The 26,903-nt window shown below is 42.2% G+C and overlaps 3 protein-coding genes across 6 annotated transcripts; 2 read left to right on the top strand and 1 right to left on the bottom strand.

Annotated features, from left to right (window-relative positions):
• Positions 1-466: 466 nt before the first annotated feature.
• On the top strand, positions 467-5,876 carry LOC143013156 (uncharacterized). Its single transcript, XM_076166680.1, has 10 exons — positions 467-720; positions 944-1,079; positions 1,177-1,287; positions 1,372-1,504; positions 1,670-1,848; positions 2,004-2,077; positions 2,213-2,375; positions 2,879-2,990; positions 3,594-3,755; positions 4,019-5,876. The coding sequence occupies exons 1-10, from the start codon at positions 600-602 to the stop codon at positions 4,505-4,507; spliced, it is 1,680 nt and encodes a 559-aa protein (XP_076022795.1). The 5' UTR covers positions 467-599; the 3' UTR covers positions 4,508-5,876.
• A 1,303-nt stretch (positions 5,877-7,179) lies between these two features.
• arhgap22a (Rho GTPase activating protein 22a) lies at positions 7,180-16,055 on the top strand. 2 transcript variants are annotated; one of them, XM_076164550.1, is made up of 10 exons: positions 7,180-7,483; positions 9,248-9,435; positions 10,645-10,732; positions 11,806-11,931; positions 12,912-13,122; positions 13,223-13,355; positions 13,447-13,520; positions 14,226-14,347; positions 14,519-15,431; positions 15,518-16,055. In XM_076164550.1, exons 1-10 carry the CDS (start codon positions 7,432-7,434, stop codon positions 15,735-15,737), a joined length of 2,127 nt encoding a protein of 708 aa, XP_076020665.1. In that variant the 5' UTR covers positions 7,180-7,431; the 3' UTR covers positions 15,738-16,055. The 2 variants fall into 2 exon arrangements, with proteins under 2 accessions (XP_076020665.1, XP_076020655.1); XM_076164540.1 differs by having other exon boundaries at positions 14,450-15,431.
• A 108-nt stretch (positions 16,056-16,163) lies between these two features.
• mapk8a (mitogen-activated protein kinase 8a) lies at positions 16,164-25,774 on the bottom strand. Of its 3 annotated transcripts, none has more exons than XM_076164572.1 (12): positions 25,612-25,774; positions 23,081-23,247; positions 22,853-22,982; positions 22,698-22,756; positions 22,421-22,559; positions 22,016-22,181; positions 21,512-21,583; positions 20,400-20,582; positions 20,107-20,231; positions 19,935-19,998; positions 19,595-19,672; positions 16,164-18,279 (listed from the first exon to the last, which is right to left on the bottom strand). In XM_076164572.1, exons 1-12 carry the CDS (start codon positions 25,618-25,620, stop codon positions 18,107-18,109), a joined length of 1,365 nt encoding a protein of 454 aa, XP_076020687.1. In that variant the 5' UTR covers positions 25,621-25,774; the 3' UTR covers positions 16,164-18,106. The 3 variants fall into 3 exon arrangements, with proteins under 3 accessions (XP_076020687.1, XP_076020679.1, XP_076020695.1); XM_076164564.1 differs by lacking the exon at positions 21,512-21,583 and adding an exon at positions 20,814-20,885; XM_076164580.1 differs by lacking the exon at positions 21,512-21,583 and adding an exon at positions 20,814-20,885 and having other exon boundaries at positions 18,175-18,284.
• Positions 25,775-26,903: the final 1,129 nt, after the last annotated feature.

Genomic DNA, 26,903 nt, shown 5'->3' with positions numbered 1-26,903 from the left:
GTCAGTAATCACGTGTGTAAGCTTGGAATTTGGAGTTTGTTTGCCTGGTGTACAAGCCTTTTTTGCTGACAGTGTGCATTGTTGTTGTGTGTGTGTGTGTGTGTGTGTGAGTGAGTGGAACTTTTAGTTATACTGGAAGTCAACCACAACCAGGTTAAATGTTGTGATGGCTAATACAACTTGTCAGGCTGAACTCATGTAATAAAATTATCCCTCTGTATGTCACTCTTTCCTTAAACAAGTGACATGTGGTGGGTGTCACGTCACACAGCAGCCGGTTTCATTTATATACATCTGTTCAAACGAACCATTTTAAGCTCATCCAGTGTGTCTTCATGGTAGAAACATTTATACTTTGTTTTGTATTGAATTGACTTAACTGCTATACACTTCCGTCCACATGGGGGCGGTAATGCGCCAATCAACTGCCCTGCCAACTGCCAAAAACGACAAAGAGGAAGTAGCATCCTTGTTGTTTCCCAGTGAAACATGATCGCCATTCTGTCTCTGCAATATGATATTGCAGAGCTTCATCTAAGAAGAACATTTATTGTCTGTCCGTGGAAATATTATCGGCCCTGATCTGTGTCCAGCTCATCATGCACTCGATGCCCGTGGTCCCTGACAGCGGCGGAGACATATTTGATCACACCCAGAGGGGGGATGTTGAACAGTGTGCAAACTTCATTCAAAATGATCCATCCATCGTCAAACAAAAAGGTAAAATAGAATAGGAATTGTAAAAAGGAAAACTCTTGTACGCATTGAAGCTGAAGCCCAATCTGCGAGCATTCATGTGAAAGAAACTGTTATACTGCTATTACAACGATGACAGTATTAATCTAAACGTTTATATTAAACATTACAGCTGTCTGTGATGTCAGCTACAGATCCTTTGACAACATCAGCATCCTTAAAGCTGATTGTTTGCTTCCTCATCTAGGTTGGGGAGGTTTCTGCCCGCTTCACTATGCCGCTCTCCATGGTAACCGCGCCCTGGTTGACCTTTTCCTAAGGAATGGAGCCGACCCTAACCAGATGTCAGAAGCGGGACAGTCGTGCTTTCATTTTGCCTGCCGGTAAGTCATCAGCTCATCAAGTCTCTAGCAGTCAATCAAACATGATGCCGTACTAGGACATGTGTAGTAAACAGCTGATCCTCTTGAATCCCATCAGGCAAGGCAACATTTATATCATACACCAAATGATGCAGTATGAGGCTGACGCGCGCCTCATAGACCTGCAAGGGAAGACGTCGCTACATCACGCCGTCACTGGAGGCAGCATGTGAGAACGGCTCAGTTACTCTCACTACACTGTCAAACAAAGACAGTATTTGACATGCCATGCATCTGTGTTGCCTTCTTCCAGTGTGGCAGTGCACTACTTATGGGAGACTGGAATGTTCCACTTCTCTGACACAGACATGTACCAAACCACTCCCCTTCACATGGCTGCATCCACTGGAAACATAGAGGTGGTCCGATACCTTCTCAGAAATCAGGTACACTACAGCCTGACTCAAACTAAACAATATACTCTGAATATGAGTTTTTCTTGATACTTTGCATCACCAGGGAGCCAAGAGCATAACAACATGTCATATCTGTCATGTCACTGTCAATCCCACCCAGTTTACTGTGCTGGTGCTGAACTAAAATGATTTCAGAGATGTGCAGTGGATGCTATCGACCAGCAGGGGGCAACAGCGCTCCACGTTGCAGCAGAGAGAGGCGTAATGGAGGTATGCTGGATGCTGCTGCAGACATCAGGCTGTTGGACCCTCCACAAGAAGACCGTCAGAGGCCTAACGCCTCTGGACCTCAGCAGGCAGGGGAACACGCTGCGGTGAAGCTCCCGTCTCTTCAATCTCATCGCAAATATGCATGAACAGTTTCACTGCATGGGACACTGACATGTTATTCCGTATTTACAAATGAATTTGCTTCTGCCAGGATCATTTTGCTGATGGGTACATTTGCTTTGCTCTATATTTATCCCAGACATCAGCAGCTCAGCAAACTACTGCGTCGGTATGTTCATGAGCCAATGCACCACAAGCCCAAAGAGTCTGATGGTAAATATGTCTAGAGTACATAAAGAACAGAAAGTAATGAAGGAGGGTGACATGGGGAGTGATAGAAAAAGGCACTCAAACTTTCACGATACCTGTGTGTGTGTGTGTGTGTGTGTGTGTGTGTGTGTGTTCTAGCCTTGTACTACTGGTCGCTGTTCTTTCCTACTCTGACTGGGGCTGCCATTTTGCTGATAGCGGCCATGTTGGGAGACTATAGTGGGATCATCTGTACTGTGCTCTTCCCCTGGCTGGCCAGAAGCATTTTCACACAGTACCACCGCATGGCAACCTACCAAAGGTTTGACGAAATCTGCTCTACGTGTTTATTATCACTTAGGGCCTGGATACAAAGCAAGCTCAACTGAACTCAGTTGAGCTTCATCATTGAGTTCCATCGTGTTCCTATAGGGAGCCTATAGGAACAAGATGGAACATGCAGATAAATCTGAAATGCACTATCGACACAGCTGGATTTGATTGACTTCACTCACAAATTACAAGTTGTCTTTAGTGTCATTTCTCAAATATCAGCTGTCATTGATATCTTAGATTAAGCATTATTATTGCTGTAGTTGCAAGTACGGCAGCTTCAAATGCTCAAAGAGGTAAGCAAGAAGATGTAATAAATGACTGGACCAGACCAGTATTGCCCCAGAGCATAAGTTGCCGTGGTGACAGAGTGAGATCAGAACCGATTTGAGCTTGAACAGAGCCGACTATGCCCTTAATCAGGCTTCCTAGTACAGGTCCTTCGTCCACTGGCTCACAGGTTGTTTTATCTCTGTCTGTCTTCCCTTGCAGGTCGCCCAACCCCGTCTACCTGGGAACCCTCATAGCCGGTGTCATCCACTCTCTGCTCTGCTTCTATGGAAAAATCATGTATTATATCCTTCACAAAGATAGCAGAGTTGAAGTCTCTTGCTTATGTTGCTTCCTGACCGGCCCAGCATTATAAAATATAGATTTACGTGATGTCTACTATGGATAGTCACGATTCTCAACAAACACCTGTGCAAGCCAGGATTTAGACTTGAGATTGAATCTAACAACATTTAAGGATTGAAGGTTGAACACATGTTATAGCAGGTTGGAGTGCTGTTGCCTCATACATTCAGAAGGTCCTGGTCTTGAATCCTGTGCAGATCCTGCTACTTCCTATTAAGAACCTACAGAGTTTCCCTATGTCTGCATTGGGAATTCCCATTTTCCAACCAAAAAAGTGTCAGTTCCGTGCTCCTGCTATTGTCCTTGATTCAAGAGTTGGTCCCTGGTGCTGCACTTCTCCTACCAGATAGAATAGAATGGGTTCAATATTTATTTATAGTGTTAATTATGTTAATTCTCCACAGTCCAGACTCCAGCAGGTAGTTGGATTAAGGCCTGAATAACTGCTAAACATTCTCAACTGCTTGAAGTTGCATGAGCATGGATGAATGGATGATATTATCGAATATGAAATGAACACAATCATCCTTAACTGTGCCAACATGCCCCGCCAGGCGCCCCTCTGATCAAGGTGTCACTGGTCCATCTCACAGTCGTCCTGGGTTTGTTCTTAAAGATTCTGATTCAGGACCCTGGGACCCTGGACAGGGCAGATGCTGATCCTAACTATTCATGTATTGCTGACCTGGTGGAGAAGAACCAGAGCCCTCAAAGGTTCTGCCCATATTGTGAGGTAAGACATCTACACAAAAAAGGGTTGAGGGGTCATGGGGTGATGTTAACTCTCAGATGTTAACCCTTTAACAGGTATGAAATAGGTCTTGAAAGATGATTTTCATGTTAGGTAAATAGAAAATAGTAAATGACAACATGAAACAAACCAATTAACTGTTTGTTAGGCAGTTAAACATTTGTATTTGTGTGTTAAAATGTGGGAATGGTATGTTTACTATGAAATTAAATTTACTCTAATCCTGTTCTTTGCTTTCCTCATAGTTGTTTCACCCAGACTACAGTAAACACTGCAAGTTGTGTGAAGTGTGCATTAAAGACTATGACCACCACTGTCTCTTCCTGAACCGCTGCATTGGCCGAGGTAACCACCGCCTCTTTCTTGTCTTCATCTTCTCCTTGGTAACTGCCCATCTTCTCTTTCTTGCCTCAGCTATAATGTACTTGTACGAATCTTTGCCCGTTTACGGTAACGGCTTGTCAGTGTGGCTCACAATGTTGGGCATCGAGTTCTGGGTCGCGGCCATGACCGCTCTGAATGTACTGACACTCCTGTGGGAGTTGTGGCTGATCACGGAGCAGTTTGACGCCATCTCAGCAGGAAGCACCACCTACTTCAGACAGTGTGAGACTGTGGCAGTACAGAAATCACTTGGACAGCGCTGTCTCACTGTGCTGGTGTTTCTGCTGGAGGGACGAAGACAAGTGGGCAAGGGACAAACAAGAGTAGACAAAAGTTCTATTGATGTTTAGAGACTGATTTTAATTTTTTTATGCCAGATGTTTAGATTTTTTTATTTTTTGCAGCTTTCGAAAAGAGTCGTTACTGTCAGTGCTCACAAGTATAACTTATAGCAGTTAGTGTCATTTGTCATTAATATGAGCTCTAACTTGTGATCATGTCTGCTTTAGATGGTGCAATAATTATAAACCACTATATAACAAAGACTTAACTTGAATTTAAAGCTCTGTTACATCTTGATATAAAGGTATTTTAATTGGATATAAGATAAGCAGCACAGGGTTATTTGCGTTGTTGGTTTACACTTGTTGGTTTATGTTTACAAAAGTGTTTTAGAGGGAATGTTACATCTTACTTGTTTTTTTATATTCTATAACAGTATACCTTTGAATGTTAGTGTTATTGTGGTAAATGTGTATGCACATAGTAAAGCATGTGAAGATGTGTGGCCTTTTAGAAAGTCATGTGATTAGTATGTCAGAGATCATCAGGTAGAATGAATTGGACATCATCTAGTCTTACTTGGTCCTAAGATTGGATGGATTGAACCTGTCAGAGTAACTGAGAAGGTTTGAGGACATGTGTTGATGCACAGCTCTAAGGTTTCTCTCTCTTTTAAAGCACTGGAAAGTGAGAGAATAGCTAAAGAAATTCAAATGTATCCTTCTTGTGTATTCGTACATGCTGCGCTCACATATGGCCAACAATTCCCCCCGCCATAACAAATGTAAAAAAAAAGGTAATGTCTGCTGATCACTCTTTTAATCACAACACATTTCCACTTACACACCTCCAAAAGCTGCATTTTTGTGCCTGTCGAAACATGATTGACCATGGTGGAAGCACTCAAAGCTTCAAACACAGATGGAGCACTTTAGTTTTCAAATCAGATTGTATCAGCAAGGCAGTGCGAGAGGCACTTTAGAGGCTCTAGCGCTCATCTATTACATATCTTTCAGGACAAAAGAGGGATTTGATCAAATGCAATCAAAAATAATTTTGTTAAAAGTTTTAAGGTCCTGCTCCAGTATCAGCTGTTCTGTTCTTTATTTGCATTGTCCTTCTGCATGAGCCACTTTTGCCAGATAATAGATAAGTGGGAGTTTGTGCTTTGTTCAATGGCTGCAGGGTGCAGAATGAGTCCCTACCATTAATATGGGGGGAAATATGGTATAGGTACAAAGATTCAAGGAATCCTGTGGTTAGTTCAGGTGCAGCTATGCAAACCCACACAATGTTATGTTTGGAGAGCAGAGGCTCCGCAACTGGCAAGTGGTTTTCGATTGTTATGTTCAATACTATTAAGGTATGAACCAAAGCATGTGCTATATGAAACTCTTGTGTCCTTGGGTTGTGCATCTACCTTCCTGCTGAATAAATAATGACATTGTAAAGTCTGATATGTGGCGTTTTGTGTTTATTTCAGTTGCAATCATCAATTTTTAGAACCTGCTTTTGTAAGAACAGATCATGTTGTTATGCCCCGATATAAAACCATAGAACTGAATTGGTTATTTTTCTATGCATGTACTGTTTATTGAAATATTTGTGTGTCATTTACTCTCTTCCAGTTGTGTGTATGCTGACGCATGTTCTCTCTTGTTATTTGAGACGTGGCAATTTCATGCTTCACTCACTGGTATTTCCTATATTTCCCTCTGGCCAGATTACCACATTCTTTCAGAAACCTGTATGTCTGGAATGTATTGAGTGGCTTGGTCGTTACATCATGTGATATTATTTGATGTCTCATCTACTGCCTGTGCAGCGCATAGAATAGGTAAGATGATGAGGAGGCAATGTTAAGGGGCATCTAAGCCTGTGATGTGCACAGCTTCCATGATTTGGGATCACAGGCAAAACAAATCCCAAAAGGAGCATAAAGAAGCACGTCTATATAGGTCAATAGTAATAATTTTAAGAAAAAGGGAACGCAGGCAAACAAAAATGTTCTGGGAAGTGTATAAGGTTCCAGCAAGACAAGATTAGTGCAGCTGCAGGAAGTCTATATAACAGTCCAGGGCCAGAAAACAGCAACAGGGAATAAAGGAATACTGGGCACTACACGAGCAAATCTACAAAAAAATACAAAGAATGCAAGAAGCATGCAGGCAGGGGAACATGGGCAATGGATTTTATACTAAATTATATACTGGTGAGGCTACTTAGAGAATTGGGGAACAAGTGTTTGAATCAGGCAATTTAACGGATGTACAGTATTTCCAGATACAAAGGTGTTGACTTGCATCAGTCATCACTGACAAGCAGAACTTTAAATCAGATCATTTCTGTTACGAGCAAAGGAAATGCACAGTATTAATATCAGATAGAGGAATAACAATGTTTTTGCTCAGAGGTCAGCAGGTTTCACTTCTCTATCAAGGCAGCACACTTCCTGTGTTAAAGTCAGACTAAAAATGCAGACAGCAAAAGAGATCATTCTACATATGTGTATCCTTCCTTATACAGCAACATCTGTCCCAGCAGATACTAAGGAATGAGAGATGAGTGAGAGAATCGCTCTAGACTAAGACTCATGCATCTGTTCATCTGAGATTGTGGAGCAAGCAATGATCACACTCATGACTTCCTCTCGTTCCCTCTACCACACTCCCTCTACTTCTCTCTGTTGGCATTCCTCTAGTGCCTGTCATATGTTTGTTAATGTTTGCAACTATAGTTCCTTGTTCTCTTTGCTATGCGAACGTCACCATTTGATATGTTTCTCAGCTATTATCAATTAACTTAAGGACTGAGCTTTCACTATTGCCATTGTGTAGACTGTGTGTGTGTGTGTGTGTGTGTGTGTCTGTGTCTTTGTGTCTGTGTGTCTGTGTGCGTGTGCGTGTGTGTGTGCGTGTGCGTCTGCGCGCGTGTGTGCGTGCTGTGGCTTTAGAGATGGCCCAAGCCGAAATGGGAACACTGTGCAGAAACCATGGAACTGATCAGGACTCCTCAGACCAGTGATTCTCAAAAGGAACTGGCAGGTAAGATGCCATTTTTGGTTTGTTATGGATATCATGGTGTCAAACAACTGGATGACCTGTATCTATATTATGTGTAGCTCTCATATAAGATGTTTCTTTAAGGCAACATAGAATGTAAATGTCAGTGTATGAGCTGTTAGGACTTATAGATATGATTTAGAGATGTTAATGTACTGCAATCCCTTAATATAGCCTTCAGGCTGACGTGTGGCATGTATGTAGCTCGTTTTGGGTCGCATTAGGGCTTTGGAATCTTGTCTGTCAGTCTGTCTGTGACCTTTTTATTCTTGTTTCCGTTTCTCTGCGATTGCAACATAGTCAGTTACACAGCCGGTCGCCGTATGCATGCCCCTCCCAAGCCATGATCTCAGCCTTGTGTGTAAGTCCTGAGTCACGAGCTCTTGATTGGTGGCTGACTACCATAATCTACATCTGTGTGACATATTCATATTCACTCTATTGGGCAGTTCAGGCTGATACAGGAATTTCCCCTTATAAATATAAATATAAATCTTTGACGGGATGAGTCAGGATAGCATATAGAGTTCCACATCTTGACATACAGTTGGGTTTTTCAAAATTCATCAACACAAGGTATTGTAAACATTAATATAAGCTTACATTTTAAAATTGTAACCAAGTCCATTGTACTTAAAGTGTTAACACAGGAGGAGAGTTCCATCTTGAGGGTAACAAATGGAAGGGATGAGAAAAGCAGACCAATATCCAACTATAAGACAGTGGACACAGACATCGTTTAGACAATGATTCATTGAAAGAAAGGAGAAAGCACACAGGAGAAGGAGAGAGAAAGAGGGCAGGGCTCTAGGTGGGTGAGAACAACAGCACACTGGACCAGAGAGGTAGAGAAAGAGCGGGCAGGGAGACAGAGGGAAAGAAGAGGAATGAGAAAGGAAGGAACAGCAGGGAGGGGATGGTTAGAGTGTTTAAGTGCTTGGGGTGTTTCAGTAGAAAACAATATATAGGCAAGTCCATGTGCAAGACAGGGAGCAGGTGAGATAGATGTTCAAAGAGGACAAGGACTGACAGGGCAAGGCAGCAATGAAAGTGAAAGCCATGTGTGTGTGTGAGAGAGCGTGAGAGGGAGAGGAGAATAGAGAGGGATGCAGTAATGTCTGTGAGAGGGAACAGCCCAGCAACAGTAACCATGCTGAGCCCAAAAATGAAACAGGCACGTCGGGGTAAGCACAGTGCCTCTGCACTTTCTCTATTCTCCTGTCCTCCATCTCTTTTATGCCTTTTTTTTGTTCTGTGTCTGTCTCTGTCTCTGCAAAGCTCTGATTACACTGCATGTTATTGCTGCTGCTTTTAGTAGTAATGGATCAAGGCATGACAGAAGCATTATCTGTGTCATTCTGCATGCAATGATGATTGTTTGAAGTTTTCCTAATGCTTTGTGAGACAGACTGACAGACCGTACTACAAGGTGATGGGATCATTTTCGCAGTCTATGGTGTGTCATACAAAGATGTCATAAGGATCATTTTGTCTTCCAACAATGGTTTGCAGCTTGACACAATTAGACCTGAATTAAAAGACCTTAGTTTGATTTCATCTATTGTATTCTTTTGGGGCAGTGGTGATCCCCAGAATCTTCTCTTAACTAAGTTGAAACTGACTAAATAATGGGCATCCACCATTCTTTATTCCATCTTTAATAAAACTGAAACTTTGCACTTGCAGTCTTTTTTTCCCCTGTTTATTCTCTATCCCCACTTCATCTCTGCATGTGTCTCCATCCAGCTAGGTCTAAGAGTATGGTGCTGGGTGAATTGACTGGAGTCTCCAGGTCTCTAGACCGGGAGAGCGCACTAAGGTCAGGCTGGCTGAAGAGACAGCGGAGCATCATGAAGAACTGGCAGCTACGGTGGTTTGTCTTGAGGACTGAAGCTCTTTATTTCTACAAGGACCAGCATGAAACCAAGGCACAGGTGATTCTCACACTGCCCAGAGGGAAACACACTAGCAGCCCCAAAACCCCTAAACCAGGACCTACCTCACCTTAAATGAGAGCAAATGATGCTACACTGCTACTCTTACATAATTTCTACAACAAACACACACAACATACCCTCTGGTGACAATTCTGAGGGACGGTTACCAGGTGGGACAGAGTCACTGATTGCGACTAAAACAAAAATGATGAGAGTAAGGGTTAGTAGTCTAAGGTATTGATATCAGGTGATATTCAATCAATAAGATACAGTGATGACTATACTAAGATAGTGGTGAGCATTTTTCTGACCAAACTGTCGGATACAGATTCCATGAGGGCCTGACGTCCTATTGTCACTTTTATTTGCACCAAAGCAGGTGAAATTGATTCAGAAGCACTTGTGCTCCCTAAATAGACAGATTAATATCTCTGAAGTATAACTGACTTGGTGTTATACTGTGATGATTAAGTGTTTCCTTAATTGTTTTGAGCAGTGTATATATATTAATAATAATAAATATATATATATATGTATACAGTTGACACATTAGTTGCCTGGGGCTTATTGTGGTAACCAGCTGCTCTTGAGCTTTGCTGATGGATATCGACTCTCTCTATGCTGGAGAGATCAATAATGCAAGTACCCCAGGATGTGATATAGGGATAAATAGATTGAGAGATGTTTCCCTGAGTCATCCCTCCCTCGATCATCATTACATCCTTCTTTCTCCAGAGTTAATGTTCAACATCGTTGCAGACAAGACGCACAAACTGATTTATTGGCCTCTGAATGTTGTTTTCCTCTAACCTGCATACTGTATTGCTTAATTCACCTGACAAGCAATATTTGCGCCACGGCAAGCAATCTGTGCTTCTTTCCCCTCACTGCCAACACTCAGGATGCTTTGTGCAGAGCACGGAACCAGGAGCAGACATACAAATATTGTCATAAAGCAGCACCTATGAGCCAGCCACACTTAGCAGCAATAGATTTGAGGCAGACAGGGGCTTCAACTCTGGCTCTAATTTGGAGAAGACACCGAAGAAGCTTAGATTTTGGGTGCATGAAACACATTTGTTTTTGGGTTTTACAACTCTCGAAATTGGTTTACCAAAGATGGCAGTCAATGCTCAGCTCAATACACAACAGTGGAACACCAAGATCAGTGCAAGTTTGTCTCACACCTCCCCTCTCTGTCCTCAGGGTTGTATTCCTCTCCAAGGCAGTCAAGTTAGTGAGCTTCATGCCAATCAGGACGAGTCGAGTCGGCACCTCTTTGAAATTGTTACAGGTGAGTTTGCATGGTGACAAACCCGTGGGAACAGTTTCTGAATAGAACCTAGTCAAGGGATTTTAACAATGGCTTCAAAGCTAAATTAAAATGGCATCAACCTGTGTGGATTTAGAGGTAGGAGGGTCAGAGCGGCCTTGGAATGTCTGTTCACGTACACTTAATTGACTTGATTTTGCAGCTAATAATGTTATTGAAAATAGTAATATAAACATCAAACAAAAAGTTCGGAAATTTGTGTTTGGTAGATTATTTCATTGTTGTCAGAATGCTTCTTGGCAATACATTTTATACAGTTGAAAAGCCTGTTTAGTTCCCTTTTAAATGGTACCCCATTTGCAAGGAACATGTATTTGTGGGTTGAGCAGCACAGCTGAGTATGTGGGTTGCGCTCATGAAAAATTTGCTAATCCTTAAAACCTTTTAAACCGTTGAAACCTTAAAACACCAACCTTTTAAAATCAAGACCAGGCTGGTGACCAGCATGAGAAGGAGGTGCCAGGCTGTTGTGGCTGTGTATGGTTCTATCACACGCTACTGAGCACCTGACTGTTTGTTAAATGAATAAATTGTAAAATTGCCAATATGTCTTGTTTCTTCCTTGTTACTGATAGACTTCAATCATCCAATCCACCAAACAACACCAAAGAAGAGTCAATAGCAACAGCAGAATAAGGTGTTTGGCATCAGCAGAGAAGATTTGGCAAATTTTTCATGAGCGCAACCCACATACTCAGCTGTGCTGCTCATCCCACAAATGCATGTTCCTTACAAATGGGGAACCATTTAAAAGGGAACTGAACAGGCTTTCCAACAGTATAAAAATGTATTGCCAAGAAGCATTGTTACAACAGAGAAATAATCTACCAAACACCAACCTCCAAACTTTTTGTTCGATGTTTCTGTATGGAGTAGGGCCCACCCGTTTACAGATAATACTTGATGTGATTAATATGATAAACTGCACAGCTTTTCCATGTATTCCACACAGTATGTGCACTGATTTTGAGATGCGTTATTGGATCAAGTAATGTAGTCAAGTCAGTCAAGTAATGGAATGTGTCTTTTTTCAGGGGGAAGTGGAGAAAGGGATCAAACAGGTATAAGCCATGAATCTTACCTTTTGATGGCAAACTCTCAGAGTGACATGGAGGAATGGGTCAGAGCCATACATAGAGCTATATGGGCCCCTCTTGGAGGTACATTAATCAATTATACTACTACTACTACTAACAACAGGAGTATACATAGGAAAAAAGTTATCAATAGCTTGAGACAGGAAGTAGATTCAAGAAAAGGGGGTATATGGTACATGGCCAGGGAATCAGTCAAGGGGAAGGTAAAAAGACACGTATTAACAGTTTGAGATACAAAACCAGGAGCGCAAAGAACTGAAGCACTTGATGTAAAGGGAGCATGCCTATGTTCCCTCAGCCCTATGTTCCCTCATGCCTATGTTCCCACAGCCCTATATTCCCTCATTTCTAAGATTTTTTCAAAATTAGGCCCTATGTTCCCTCAGCCCTATGTTCCCTCATTTCTAAGATTTTTTTCAAAATTAGGCCCTGTGTTCCCTCATTTCTAAGATTAGATAACCCTAACCCTAACCCTGACCCTTATTAGAAATGAGGGGACATAGGGCAGAGGGAACATAGGGCCTTATTAGAAATTAGGGAACATAGGGCTAAGGGAACATAGGGCCTAATTTTGAAAAAAAATCTTAGAAATGAGGGAACATAGGGCTGAGGGAACATAGGGCTGTGGCTGAGGGAACATAGGGCTGACCCCGATATGAAGACCAAAGACAAACTACACAAATGAGGAAATGATAATGAAGGACAGCTGAACCTAGTCAGCACAGGTGAAACTAATCAGACAATCACACAGCTTGTTTAGCATGCTGTCACCACCAGCCTCCCCGGCACACTACAGCAAAGAATAGTGGACAATATAATGTTCATTAGTGATGTAAAACTCATTTCTGTTTAGTGTGCCGTTCTCTGGCTACTGTCATGCAGCCATCTGTGGCTATATTTGCAATCTGTGCACAGATAACAGCAATATGTGTACCACTGAACTGTGGCTCGTGTATAGAGCAGGGATTGATGATACATGCAGTGGCACTCGGGCAATACTGACTGAGAACTACTCGCCTTCAATTTTAGTGATGTTGTTACAGGTGTGTTTGGACAGAATTTGGAGGAGACAGTGCTGTGTGGGGGCAAATGTGATCCCCGACAACTTGTCCCAGTGATTGTGGAACAGTGTGTGTGTTTCATACGTGAATATGGGCTTAAAGAGGAAGGGCTATTCAGGGCCCCCGGACAGACGAATCATGTTCGAGAGCTACAGCATATGTTTGACTGTGGAGAGAAGCCAGTATTTGACAGGTGAGGGAATGGGAGGGGCATTTTATCTACAGTAGTGTGTTGTTCTATGCTCAACCTTTTGCTGTTGAATCCGGTACCGTTCACTCATTGTCTTTTACAGTACCACAGATGTCCACACGGTGGCATCCCTACTTAAGCTGTATATAAGGGAGCTACCTGAGCCAATAGTCCCTTTCGACAAATATCCACAGTTCCTTTCTTGTGCTCACCTACTTACTAAGGATAAGGAAATGGTAATAAGTATCTCTCTGTGCAACCTGTCACCATTTCACTCTATTTGCAGACTTTTGCATTCCTAATGAACACACAAATGTTTTGTTCAAGGGTATCACAGAGCTTGGCAAGCAGGTTAACACCCTTCCTCTAGTCAACTACAACCTCCTCAAATACATCTGCAAGTAAGTATCTACTATTTCATTGTTTCCTATATCTGCAGTATTGGTCACTAATGTGATTATGAATGAGTGTCCTATTATTTCTATCCCCTATGTAATAATTGACAATGTATCCTACTATTAACCCATCACTCCCAAAGAAATTAGTTCATTTCTGACAATACATCCTCATCGTCATCAGGCCAAGTGGCATCAGATTAATTCTATCCGAGTGCATATAATTGCAGACATTCTGCATTTCCTTGGTTCATTTCCCACCATTCAAACTATCCTTCTGTTCAATCTTGTGACATTTTTCCTCTAGTGGCCAGAACGCCCTCAGTTCCATGCACCTTCAAAGTCCTGATAATATACACAACTGTGGTCACTGTGGAACTTTCTTCCCTCATGTCCATGTCTGTGTGGTGCATACAATCATACCAAACAGCACAGGGAGAACTTTTATCCATTTAAATAGACTGAATGACTGATTATAACATTGAAGACACCTGTAATAACCCAAACTAACATTTTAACAAATATTGGATTGAAGTGATATTTTAACCCTTTATCAGACTAAGGGGTATCAATAATTTTGGCCATATACATTTGTTTTATTATTTGAAATGTTACTTCCAAATTCAAAAGTGTTATAAAACTTATATCCACTTTTGCAGTTACCTGGCTAGAAAATGTGTAATATTGATGTAATTCATGCTGTTTTTGCAGGTTTTTAGATGAAATTCAGTCCCACTCCAATGAGAATAAGATGAGCGCCCAGAACCTGGCCACCGTATTTGGACCCAATATTCTTCGGCCTAGAGTAGAGGATCCAGTTACCATGATGGAGGGTACATACTAATATCAACATATTATATGAAGAAAATTAGTGACAATTTTACTTGTGCATTTCCATAAAGTGTATGTGTCTCGGTCCTTGTATTCTGAAAAAGGAAGCTCACTGGTGCAGCACCTAATGACTGTCCTGATCAGTGAACACTGCCGTCTTTACCGTCACACAGAGCCTGACATAGAAACCAGTGCTCTCACACAGCTACAGCAGAGACCTACCCAACGGGGCAGGGTGGAATGGATCTCAAAAGAAGACACTGACCTGCAACCTTCTCCAGGCAGACATTCCAAATCATATAAAGAGGAGCTCAAGTCTTCCACCTCCTGTAAAGACATTAAAGCGTCTGCTCCAGGCCCAATTAGAACAGCAGAGAAGGGTGAGAATGATCAGATTGATGACAAGGGAAAGAGTAAGACAGAGAGGAAAGTTGAAGAGAAAACAGAAGAGAAAACTGGGCGCCATGTAATGCTTAGCCCGAGTAAACAGACCAAAGCCATGCCTTCTTGGAGGAGCTCCTTCAAGGGCAGAGCAGCATCTGGGGGGGCAGGGGCAAAAATGGGGGAGTCAGCAGGAGATATGTCAGCAGCTAGTGGGAACAACTGGCTGATAAATGGCCTGTCGTCTTTCCGAGCTTACAGACGCACCACTTCATCGGGAGAAAAACAGAAAGAAAGAGTTTCTCTGAAGGATTTGGCCCTCTCCCTTAGAGAGACCACACTTTCACATGAGGACTGCCAGAAAAGCTCAGGAGGACACTCTTCTGGAACCAACACATCCCTCTCTCTCAAAGCCCTCCACCAACCCCACAGACTGTCCTCTTATGACAATTTTGCTCCCTCCAGTCTAAGTTTACCTGCTGACACCTCCTCTCTCTGGACTGCCTTTGAGATCTCGCTGGCCGAGTCAGAAGGACATAGTGGGGCTTTAAGATTAGAGCAGGGTGAAGAGATACCCAAAGAGCCAAAGGACAATACTAATGTGTTCACATCACAAGGAAAAAATGAGCATCTCAGTAAGCATGTGACTGAACTCGAGCAGGAAATGAAGAAACAGAGGATGACCTATGAAACCTGCCTTCGCAAGTATGATCACTTATCAATCACTGATCAATTTAAATCAGTTTGAGTTGTTATTCATGCAGTAAATACCTCTTCCTTTCTTGATCAAGGTTGGAGCAGTCCTGTTCCAAGTACCAGCACCAGGTGATGCACCTTGAGGAGGAGCTGGACCATGAAAAGAAGAATTTTAAGATGTTGGAGCTCCGACTCCGTAACTCAGAGAGGGCATATCAAGAAGCTGAGAAGCGGAACACTCTCCTCCAGAAGGAGTTGGAAGAGTTCTTCAAAACTCTGGGGGATCTAACCACAGGAACATCACTACCTAAATAGACCAGGGAGAGGCTAGCCTTTGAGACTAAAGACCAAATACCTCTAGTGCAGTCCAGTACTTCCTGCAATGCCCTTCTTAGCATGGCCATTGGTGAAAACCGAAATGATGTAGCTGATCATTTGACTGTTTCCGCACTGTGTTCATTTCCATTGTAACCCTTGTAAGAAATTCCATGCTGAGAGAAAAAAATTGAGATGGCGAGACGTTCAAATTCAACCCTTTTATTTCCCCAGAGTTGAGGCAGACAGTTTCACTTTGGGATTTATATAACTGGTCTGTTCATTTAGATTTTTTTCAAGTTTGGCCTACTATCATAGGACTGCAGCGTCATCACAACAGTACTGGATGGCTCCTTCTCTTTCTTCCCTTGTGGATCTACTTATATATGAAGGAGAAGGAAAAAACACAAAGACTAAGCCATAACAGCCTGTTCAGATGCAGTCCAGGCAAGGCTGGAACATGCATCCTAATACCCAAAGTGCTTTATGTGAGCTGAGCAAGGGGTTACTGCCTGGTCTTAAGGCCAGCCATGATGAAAGCAGTGGAATAGGTTATAGATTTCAGCCATTAAATACATCCAAAGGTTAGTACGGCAGGTAGTATTAACATTTACTGTAAGATGTACAGATCAAAATAACTATTTCATAAATTATTGTGCACAGCCAAACATGAAAAATATATAAAACACAATATAAACAATATTTCTGAATGAAATATATATTACATACGTCTGCCTCCTACCTAGAAATAAAAAAAGACATAGAAACAATTGTTTTTTCATTCATCTTTCAAATCGTATGCTGTGATATGCATACCATATTTTAATTAGGATGTGTGAGTGTGCATTTGTGAGGTAGAAGTCAGCTGTAAGAACTGACCTGCATTCACACTAACTAGGGAGCTATCAAGGACATCAGTCCAGATCCTGAGATATCTCATCCAGTTCCTATACTCCTTTAACTTCCAAAGATGCATGTGTCTATGCATGTATTATTACTTTCAGTACATCTTCTTTGCCTCAGTTTGTGGTTTGTTTAGCAAGATAACTCAAATGGTTGACAGATAGTATAGTAGATTCTAGAATGAATTTGATCTTTTTTAAACAGGTTGCAGAGACTAAGGATAGTAGAGCCTTCAAACCATTTCCATTAAATCATTGGATCTAGATCTCCATGATCAGAATGTGTTCAGTGTTATGGCCAGTTTGAGAGAAGAGTTTAGCCTTGGCAGAAATATGCACTTTATTTGTTATCTGCTATGTGTAGCTTTCTTTACATGAGGAAGATTCCAAATCCTGAATTTCTCAATTGCTCCATATTGCCTGTAATACTACGGTATATTCCACTGAGTGGTTCTGTCAGTTCCCATGCTGAAATGCTGCTATTTGTTAAAAATGTTGTTCAGGAGGCATCACAGCTTCTTTTGTTCCAGACAGGTATGCTTATGAGAAAATAGCCAAGCGTTCTGGTGGAAACACTGTTCCCAATGTGGCTCCAGCAACAGCACCAACCCCTCTGGAAAAGGGGCAAGGGAGAGGGTGTCTGCTAAGGAGAGATCTTAAATATCACTGAAATCAGTCAAGGTCACTTAAATCAAATACCCTAAATCAAACAGCTGTGAATTAAAAGGACTGAAAGAACCTGCCAGAAGGATAGATTAGTAGTTTAGACTCTTTTAACAGTCCTCAAATACTGCACATATTCAAGCCAGTGGACTGGCCTACAGTAGCTTGTTATAATACTTACAGTAACTACAGTAACCATCAGTAAGCACTTCAACAAGTATAGTATGCCATCATTCTATTCCTACACACATCCTGACATTCATCATCCAACAGATCTACAAATTACAGCAAAGACAATAAGATGCAGTCAGGCTCACAGAATGCTACAGTAGAAAAAGAATAAAAACACGTCAAAGTAATTTCCAGGGTAAAAATGAGCTATAGCCTTCCTGGATTCATTTAGATGTCATCAAAATGAAATGATCAGATATAGTATATACACAACGTAATGAAACATAATTCTGTTGTATTGTATTTCACTGCGTAGCACTTACTTAAACAACGGAAGCTATAAAGTAAACTCAGATCTCTTTCATGACATACATCACAGACTCACATCATCTGAATCATTGCAGCAAAATAAGAGCACAATTGCAAACTGGGATCATTTACAGCAGATTATGTTGAAGGAAAATATGAACCAATGCAGCTCTATAAAGACCAGAAGTTCAATTGGCCTACACCCTCTCTTACCACAATGCCTGGAAAAGAAAATGTTTTTTGCACTTATGTGTGTGTGTTTTAGTGTGTTTGTGTGTGTATGTGTATGTGTGTGTATGTGTATGTGTGCAGGTACTGTATGGGTTATCTGCAGCAAGCCAAAGCACCCAAAGAGGTGTGGCTGTCCAAGCTGTCTGTTTCAGAGGTCATAGTGGGGTCACTGCTGGAGTCTGTGGGCTCTGTGGACATGGATGAGGCATCGTTGGCTGACGACGAAGAGGAATTGGGCTGAGGGGTGCTATTAATCACTGCTGCACCTGTGCTGCGAAAAACACACATGAACACATAGCTTTCACACAGACCCTTTACTGTGTTTATATGTATGTATGCAATATGTTCATATATATCTTTCTTGTGTGTGTGTTTTGTGTGTCTTGGAGGTCTTGGTTAGACCACGGTCTGCGTTTTCATAATCTCACACACACAAACATACGCACACACAATCTTAGCGCTCCATCTCCTGGCAAAAGAGTGTAATTGCAATTGAATCCACATCCAGGGCCAGAGCAGGTTTTACCTAAATTGTGTGTATTTCAGAGGCTACTCTCGAAATTCATATGGAATAACTAGGAAGCACTCTGCAAAGGCATACAGTACCTCTGTCAAGGAAGCTCAATTCAGAGTTTAATCAAAGAGAAGGTTTACAAATGTCTCGTCTGTATCCAGACTGTGACAGCATCACGGTGGACGCTTTTTGGAGGACAAAATATTACAGTATGTTGGAATTGTAGGAGATTGAATGAACAAAGTAAGAACACACAAGATAAGATGCCCAAATTGCCATTGAGACACATTTTGTCTAATTACTAAGTGCATCTTATTAAAAAGGTTTTATTTATTGCACCATGGAACAGATTCATAGGCTGTTACCAGCAGTTCTCAAACTTTCATATCATTGTTGTTAAAAAATGTTTTTCAATATTTTCTATTGTGCAGAACTTCAACTATGCAGACTTCCCATATTTGGCATTTCAGCCTGTTCATTATTACCTAAAGCAGTGCTCAATCCCTCCTGACCCTGACCCACTGATAGAGCAAACACTTTGCAAAGCCGCCAATGCATTTTCATCATCACTGAATGCTATAGCCAGGATGTTTCACTATGCAGTTCAGCGAATACAGAGTCCGTCATGCTGTATTGTTATAATAATAATATTTATTATGACATAGGCCATTAGGTTGACACTGCTCTGTGTAGACAATTTCAGCAGGAGATCATTTCGTGGATAAACAGAGAGCTGACAATGTGAAGTGAAGTTTCATATAACAAACTGAGTGATGGATTATAATATATACTGAAAGGTAAACTGACTCCTACTGTCAAGCAACTGTCAAGCATTGTGTGAAATGCTTTTTGTGTTTTTATGTGAAGCAGGGGACTGTAGCGTTGTGCCCAAAACAAATTTCCCCTTAAAGACAGTAAGGTTTATGTATTCTATTCTGAGATTTATGCATTTATATGTCCATTTTTGCCTCACCTAATATGGCCAATTTGTGCCTTGACCACTTCTTCTGGATGAAGCTTGGAGGTCTTGGTCGGACCATTGTCCCAAAGTACTAGCGATTACTCACCTAAAGGTGGAGGTTGTCCTCTTATCACGCCATTTTTCAACAATTCCTCCCAGTCATACACTTCCTTATAAATAAGGTCTAGGAAAAAAAAGAGAGAGACAAAAGGTGTGTATTAGATAATGTCATACATTCAAATTTCAACCAGGTCTGTTTCTCAGAGTAAACACACATGAATTTATGTTGATTTCATTTTAATGTGGTGTTTAGAAGACATCAAAACTCATTTGATCGCCGTAATTGAAATACGATCAGAGTTTTGATGTGCATGTAAAAATTCCAAGTGTTACTATGAAAGTGTGGTGATGAGTGTATGGTTGAGTTTCCTATAAGGCTGTCTGACCTTTCCACTCCTCCACTGTATGCTCCCTTTCCTCCAGGTGCTTGTCTGGGATCTGTGGAGGGGGCTAAGAAAGAAAGAATGGCTGAAATAACACACTTTTCACTGCAATCGAAGCAATTCACTCTAATGTTCGCCTTATATGAGTCTTTTGTCCCATCTGTGATCTACTTACCGCCTCCACTTCAGCTGGGTCGTACCAAACATTAATATAGGGGTGCCGCAGGGCCTCGTCTACAGAGATGCGCTTAGAGGCATCAATTATTAACATTTTGGATAGGAGATCCCTTGCTTGGCTCGCTGAGGTGAGAGAAAAGGAATAGATGAGTTGCTTTGATGTTACTCAAAAATTACACTATATAACAATAGAAGGGTATATAACAATCAATAATATTCAGTAATCAAATGATAAAAGCATTAACAATATTTCTTTCTTTGTAATATGAAGAATGATTTCAAAATGGAGACCTTTCAGTTTGTTGTGATCGGAGTCAGCAGGGAAGAGCATGTCTGGGAAGAGTTTCTCAAAGCTATATCCAGCATAGCGTGGTCTGTTCTCTACATACGTTCTCACAGACTGGTTCAACTTCATTAGAAAATCCTGAGTTGGAGTGCCAAGTTGCTCAATCACCTTGTTCCACTGATCAATGTCTTAAGCAGGAATGTTAAGAAAACAGGGCAACACTCGAAACAACACTTATGTAGCATGACATTCAACTCCAGTCCAATACTAATGTTACCGCTCATTGCTGTCTCATGCACATAATCTAGAGCAAAGATTCAGAAAAATGGAAAATCAGATTGATGGCACAGTGACACAGGAAAACATAAAGCACAAAGTGATTACAGAGTGAATGAATCAATGACAGGATGAAAGGATACGATCAGTTCCAGGGAACAACACACTACATCTGATCATCTCAGCCACTATACAACCTACTGACCAAACATCCACTGGAGTTGACAGGGAGGTTTGATGGCAGGGAAGATGACATGCAAAACACAATGGTAAGAAGAAAACAGAAAAAATTACATTAATGCAAATAATATTGGTGTGTAGGAATGAAAATGAAGAACATGCAGCGTCAACCAGATGTACGGAACAATGCAGCCATTTTGAAGGTGAAAAGGAAAACTGACAGAGGTAATTTCACAGCCAATGAAGCCCTGAAGCTTCATTTTAAAGACCTATTATTATATGAATAGTCTGCATAGCTTGGTGCAGAATAGTTTATTTAGAGGTGGGACCAAGTCATTATTTTGCATCAGATTTGGCTTCACTGAACATCCTTTGTATCGATTCTTTGACAGTCAAAAGACTCAAATCCAAGTTAAGTCATCGCTGTTGAAAATAATAGGGATTATGTCCAGTCAAGTCAGAATTCAGCAAATTAGTAATATGAGCTCAAGTCTACTGTAAGTCATGCAACTTGAACCCAACCCACTGCTTTATTCATGCCAAAATACGACATTGGCCACATATGACACTCAGTCCAGAGCTAGGCACAGGTAACAAAAGATGACAAAAGATTCACATGAACATTAACAATTCCAATGGAAACGAGCCCATCCAAGGATACAGTCCCGTCCAGGGAAGAGGATTTTGTGGCGAACCATTTCTGCCAGTATGCAGCCCACAGACCATATGTCTACTATAAGTGGAAAACATTAAATACAGTAAAAGATGAGAGGAATGCAACAGACTTAAGAATTAAGAGGCTAGGTAGAGTAGTTGGCTACAAGAAGCACCATGTTCTTTTGGTTGGTCCCTATATACAGATTCTTGTTCAGAAAACAATAATTTGTGTATATACTGCAGAACTGTTAAATATTTACAATCAAACTGACAAGGAGAGAGGGAGAGAGAGAAAGAGAAAGAGAAAGAAAGAGAAAGAGAAAGAGAAAGAGGATCTTGCATAGTCAAACTCACTGGTCCTCTGTGTCTAACTGGTCAATTTTAGGATAAGAGCTAACTCCACTCACATCATTCTAATGGTTCTATTTTGGTAACCTAATCTTATATGGAACCCTTATTTCTACTGTATCAAACCAACATGGTGGATACATACACAGAAGGCACTAACCATTGGCTTGGTAGCCCATGCCCAGGATGACCTCTGGTGCTCTGTAGTAGCGTGTGACGACATATGGGGTCATGAGGAGGCCGGTGGCAGCGGTCCGGGCCAGGCCAAAGTCCAAAATCTTCAGTGTACAATCTGATTTGACCACTATGTTACTGGGCTTGAGGTCCTACGGCGAAATACACACAAAAATTGAATTTGTTTCAAAATGGAATGTTGTCCATAAAGGCAATGACATTCTGAAAGGCTACATTTATTTAGAGGATTGATGATTCATCTGATCTGTGAGGACCTATAGGAAGAATTGCTAGAGTGCAGCTACAGAACCACTACCCCAACTTATGCCCAAATTGATAATACGCTGATAAAGCATTTTTGTCGTACTACATGCCAAGTCATGGCCATTACCCTGTGAATGATGCCTGCAGCGTGGAGGTGTTTGATACCACACAACATCTGATAGAGCAGATAAGACAGCCTCTCATGGTCCAGCTCCATTTGAATGACCTGGCACAGGTTGGCATCCATCAACTCCATCACCAAGTACCTGTCAGAAGGGGGCGCTGTTTACACAAATTGCTGAGAAATGTGCAATTAAATAAGCCTGGAACTCAATGACAAATATATTGTAGATGTTACCCAAAACACATACACGGTGAAATAAACTTCACATGTAGTTACTTACACGTCTTGGAAATCTGCTAAAGATTTCTGTGGTGTAAATACATTTAATAGGCCAATAATCTGTAGAAGTAAAATGACATGAATTATTACATGTACAACCCAAAGCAAACACCAAAACTTCCACTGGGGAACTGAAACAACAATATACAAACTTACATTTTTGTGATTGACATATTTCATGAGGACGAGCTCTCTGTACGCCCTCTTGGCGTGGGTCTGATTTTGAAATGGCCGACTCAGCTTCTTGATAGCGACATTTCTTTCAAGGATTTGGTCATAAGAAGAGCTGTGCAACAAAATAGTGAATATAGTCAAAGCTGTAGAATATTTGCTGTTACACACAAACCCATATTTGGCATGGTACTGAATGATTTGTATACTCACCAGACAATTCCCTGTGCTCCTGAGCCAATGGGTCTTAGATTTTGGTAACGCTTCAAAACTGTGAATGTTGAATCCCCAACATCTAGGCTGTAGAACTCCCGTTCTCTCTTGTTTTTGTTCATGGCCAGATCTTCTATTGCTGCTTTCTGTGCATCCAAAACTGTCCTCTGCGCACACAAAGATAGACACACATTTATGTTTTGCAGCTCATACCACAGAAGACCATTTAAATGTTTAAATATCAAATGAAATCCCAGTTCCAGATTGGTGGCAGAGGAACTAACAATCCTGCTGAATTTCACATTTCAGATGAGCTCTCCAGTTCATTAGCTCAGCCATTAACGAAACAGGAGCAGGATGGCAGATTTGGTATCCTCAGCAGCGGCGGTACAACAGTGGGCCTTGGGTAGGCGTACTCATGAAACATGACTCGCAGAATGTCTCTCACCCTGGAAAACCAAAGCTGGTGATAAATTCCTCTCTGAATGCATCTGTGTTTGGACCCAAGCCAAGGACTCACACTGGTTTTGCAAGCCGCTCAAATTGGGTCAAGTAACACTAGAAAGCCGGTATCCAAAATGAGGGACGCAGAACAGAGATACCCATCGGACCACTCTATCAACAATGTTGAAGTCGCTATCCCTCCTCTCTCTAAACACAGAACACAGTCCTCCAACGTCACAAAGTCTTACATCATATACGCCTCGTTCAGATAAAAATAGACATCCTTTATGAAATCAGAGAGGAGGAGTTTGCTTGAATGACTCAATTCCTTACTCAGATCATTAGATATGTGGATATAGACAACTATGGGGTCACTGAGGTCCGGACCCTACCGGTCATGAAAGAGTTGCATCTTTAACTCATTCCACCAGAACGGGATCACTAAGGAGAAATGCCTGACTAGAGATTCAGAGCCTAATGGTGGTGGTGTTGTTTGCTGCCAGAGAGCATTGAAAGCTAGGGAGCATAAACCTGAATGAGGGAATTCAGATAAGAGGGTGCCATATTGGACGCTGCTTTGCAGGCGAACATCGAGAACTTGTACTCTATACGGGCAGCGACTGGGAGCCAATGGAGGGGAATGAACAGTGGATGGACTTGTTTTGGGTTGGTTGAAGACCAGATGAGCTGCCACATTCTGGATCATTGGTAACGGATTAAATGCACATGCTGGTAGACCTGCCAGTAAGACATTGCAGTAGTCAAGTCGTGAGATAACAGGAGCCTGTACTAGGAGCTGTGCTGCATTCTGGGACAAGTAGGGTCTGATAGTCCTGATGCGGTACAGGGCAAATCTGACTGAAGCAATGCGTTCTTTGAAGGTTAGTTAGTAGGTATCAATGGTGACACCCAGGTTCTGATCAGACTTTGTAGGATCGAGCTGAAGGGAGTCAAACTGAATGCTGATTGGTGGTTGGATGCAAGTATTGGCTGGGATGCAAAGGAACTCACTCTTTAGTAGGTTGAGCTGAACATGCTAATCTTTCATCCAGGCTGAAACATGAGTGAGGCTTGTTAATATCCATGCTGAGACTGTATATTTGCCATTAATGCCATAGTGGGTTAACGTTAGTTGAGTTCTATTGGACTGGAAGCTAATGCATGTTCACTGGAAAATCAAACTGGACAAGTATCCAACTAGCCCTCCATGGAAAGGTCATACATGTTTGGATGTTTCATTAGGGAACCAACATTTCTCTGCTGCCTTTACATGAACTGATGATCATGACTAATGGGTGTCTGTATGTTTTTTATTTAAGGAAATTTCAGTGAGCCACAAAATGAAGACATGGAGGGAAAGAGCGAGAGAAATGTACAATCAACACAGGTCCATGTACACACACACACACACACACACACACACACACACACACACACACACACACAATAATGAGTTATAATAGATAATAGGGGTATGTCTGGTGTATAGTTATTGTTGTGGAGTTCATTGTTTCTATTGTAGTTTAATTTTGTATATTATTGTTGTAAAATAAAAAGCAAAAAAAGCCAACGTTTGTAGGTTTAATTTGTGTATGACGGAATCATTGGCAGCAGCAGCTTTTTACATCATCGCAGAAACATCCCGAGCATCCTTCCCTCCATCTACACGCCTTTAACACACAAACCAGCGAGTAGAGGATCAACATCGAGCCCATCATTTGCATTTGGTGTGAATGTGCCTCAACCTCGGTAGCGAGATGCATTCAGGTACATGGCTGAATGCGGCTGAATGCTACAAAATAGCCGAGCGCAGTGCACAAGGAGACACCATCACTACAGATCCGTCCTGATGTGACGGGGCCTGGCGGCGGTGATACAAGGAGCCGCCAGGATCCACGTGTGATCGGGACGATTCAACCCGTAAACACACGAAAGAGGTTTAGTCTAAGCTCGAGGTACGGCTTAATAACACTACGAGGCGACAAAACACGGCGGTGAATCAGCCAGTTACATGACGATCTATAACCCTCCCCCACGACCAAACAATAGGCACGTCTGAGCAGCTGATGTGCGGACTTTCATCTTACCTCCGTCATCAAATTAAGATATCGATTTCCACGGTCCGATCCGGTGCGGACGATTACTCTATACCACCGATGAAAGCGATCTATTCCTTTGTGCGATTGAAGAATACCTGATTTCACCAAAAAATCGCTCCCCTATGTTTCCATCTGGCCGCTGATGACAGGGCCGCGCAGTGCGTACAGGGCATGCGTCCCCACGGCACGTCACTCAGCTACACAGACACACCCACCCCGTCCTCCCCTCCTCCCATCCATCCTCCCATCCATCCAATCCATCCCATCTATCCCACAAATGCACATAGGGACACGCTTTACAGTTTGATCATTACAAACAAATGCAGTTTAACATGTAGGACAGTGTGTGTGTGGATCACGTGTTTAACATTTCACACATTTAAACACTTCTGGTTAGTTTTTGTGTGAGTTAGTCAGCTCGGGCCAAAGGCGATAATAAGACCAAATCAGTGTTTTTTTATATGTTTCTTTTTTCAAGGTGAACCTCACAGCGACATACATGTTAATATCATTCAGGCAGTATTTAGTGAGCTATTTATTGTGTGTGTGCGCGTGTGCGTGTGTGTGAGAGAGAGGTGTAGCATATAGCTGTGTCCTGTGTGGTATTTGGGATCTTCGTGGTTTCGCATTGTGATGTGAACAGGCTCTGCAGAAGTCCCGAGTCCGAGTTCAAGCATCAGCACCGCGGCTACAAAGTGAAGATGTCCACTGAGCAGCGACAGCATGGGACCGAATGAGGACATGAGGTAAAAGAAATGGGAATATACTTTAAATTGGCGCCGAGTTGTTCCAGTTCTCCCCCCCTGACAGCCCCCATGGATGATGATAGTGTCCCCCGCTACCTACGCAGATAGGCCCGCAGAGGGAGCAGCGCCGCGGAGCAGCAGCCCGGATCAAACGTCCCAACAACGACTCTCCCGCACCAACACAACGCGCCTGATCTGCTGTGTCTCACCCCCGAGATCCAAGAGAGTCCGCAGCGCTACGATCATTGTGGGGAGGGGGGGAGGGAGGGAGGGAGGGAGAGGGGGGGAGCGGCACTACGACAGCTACAGGGCTCCCGTGACCGGACTCGTTTCGTCCTTCTCAGGGATCCTTCTGTAGCTCACCTATATACCACCCGGTATCCACACCACCACCATCACACTGCACCTTTGGGTGTCATCACACGGATTAGTTCAACACGGTGTGTACAGCTGATCTCACCCCCACCACCGGCTATCGATGGATCTGACCTGTCGCTGTCAAACTGCGAGTTTAATCCAATTAGGTGTTTAAAG

The sequence above is a fragment of the Genypterus blacodes genome, unplaced genomic scaffold, assembly GCF_046128005.1.
Source record: "Genypterus blacodes isolate CSIRO-AG114 ecotype Tasmania unplaced genomic scaffold, CSIRO-AGI_Gbla_v1 ptg000012l_1, whole genome shotgun sequence".
Classification (NCBI taxonomy): domain Eukaryota; kingdom Metazoa; phylum Chordata; class Actinopteri; order Ophidiiformes; family Ophidiidae; genus Genypterus; species Genypterus blacodes.
This window is presented reverse-complemented; position numbering and strand designations above follow the sequence as displayed.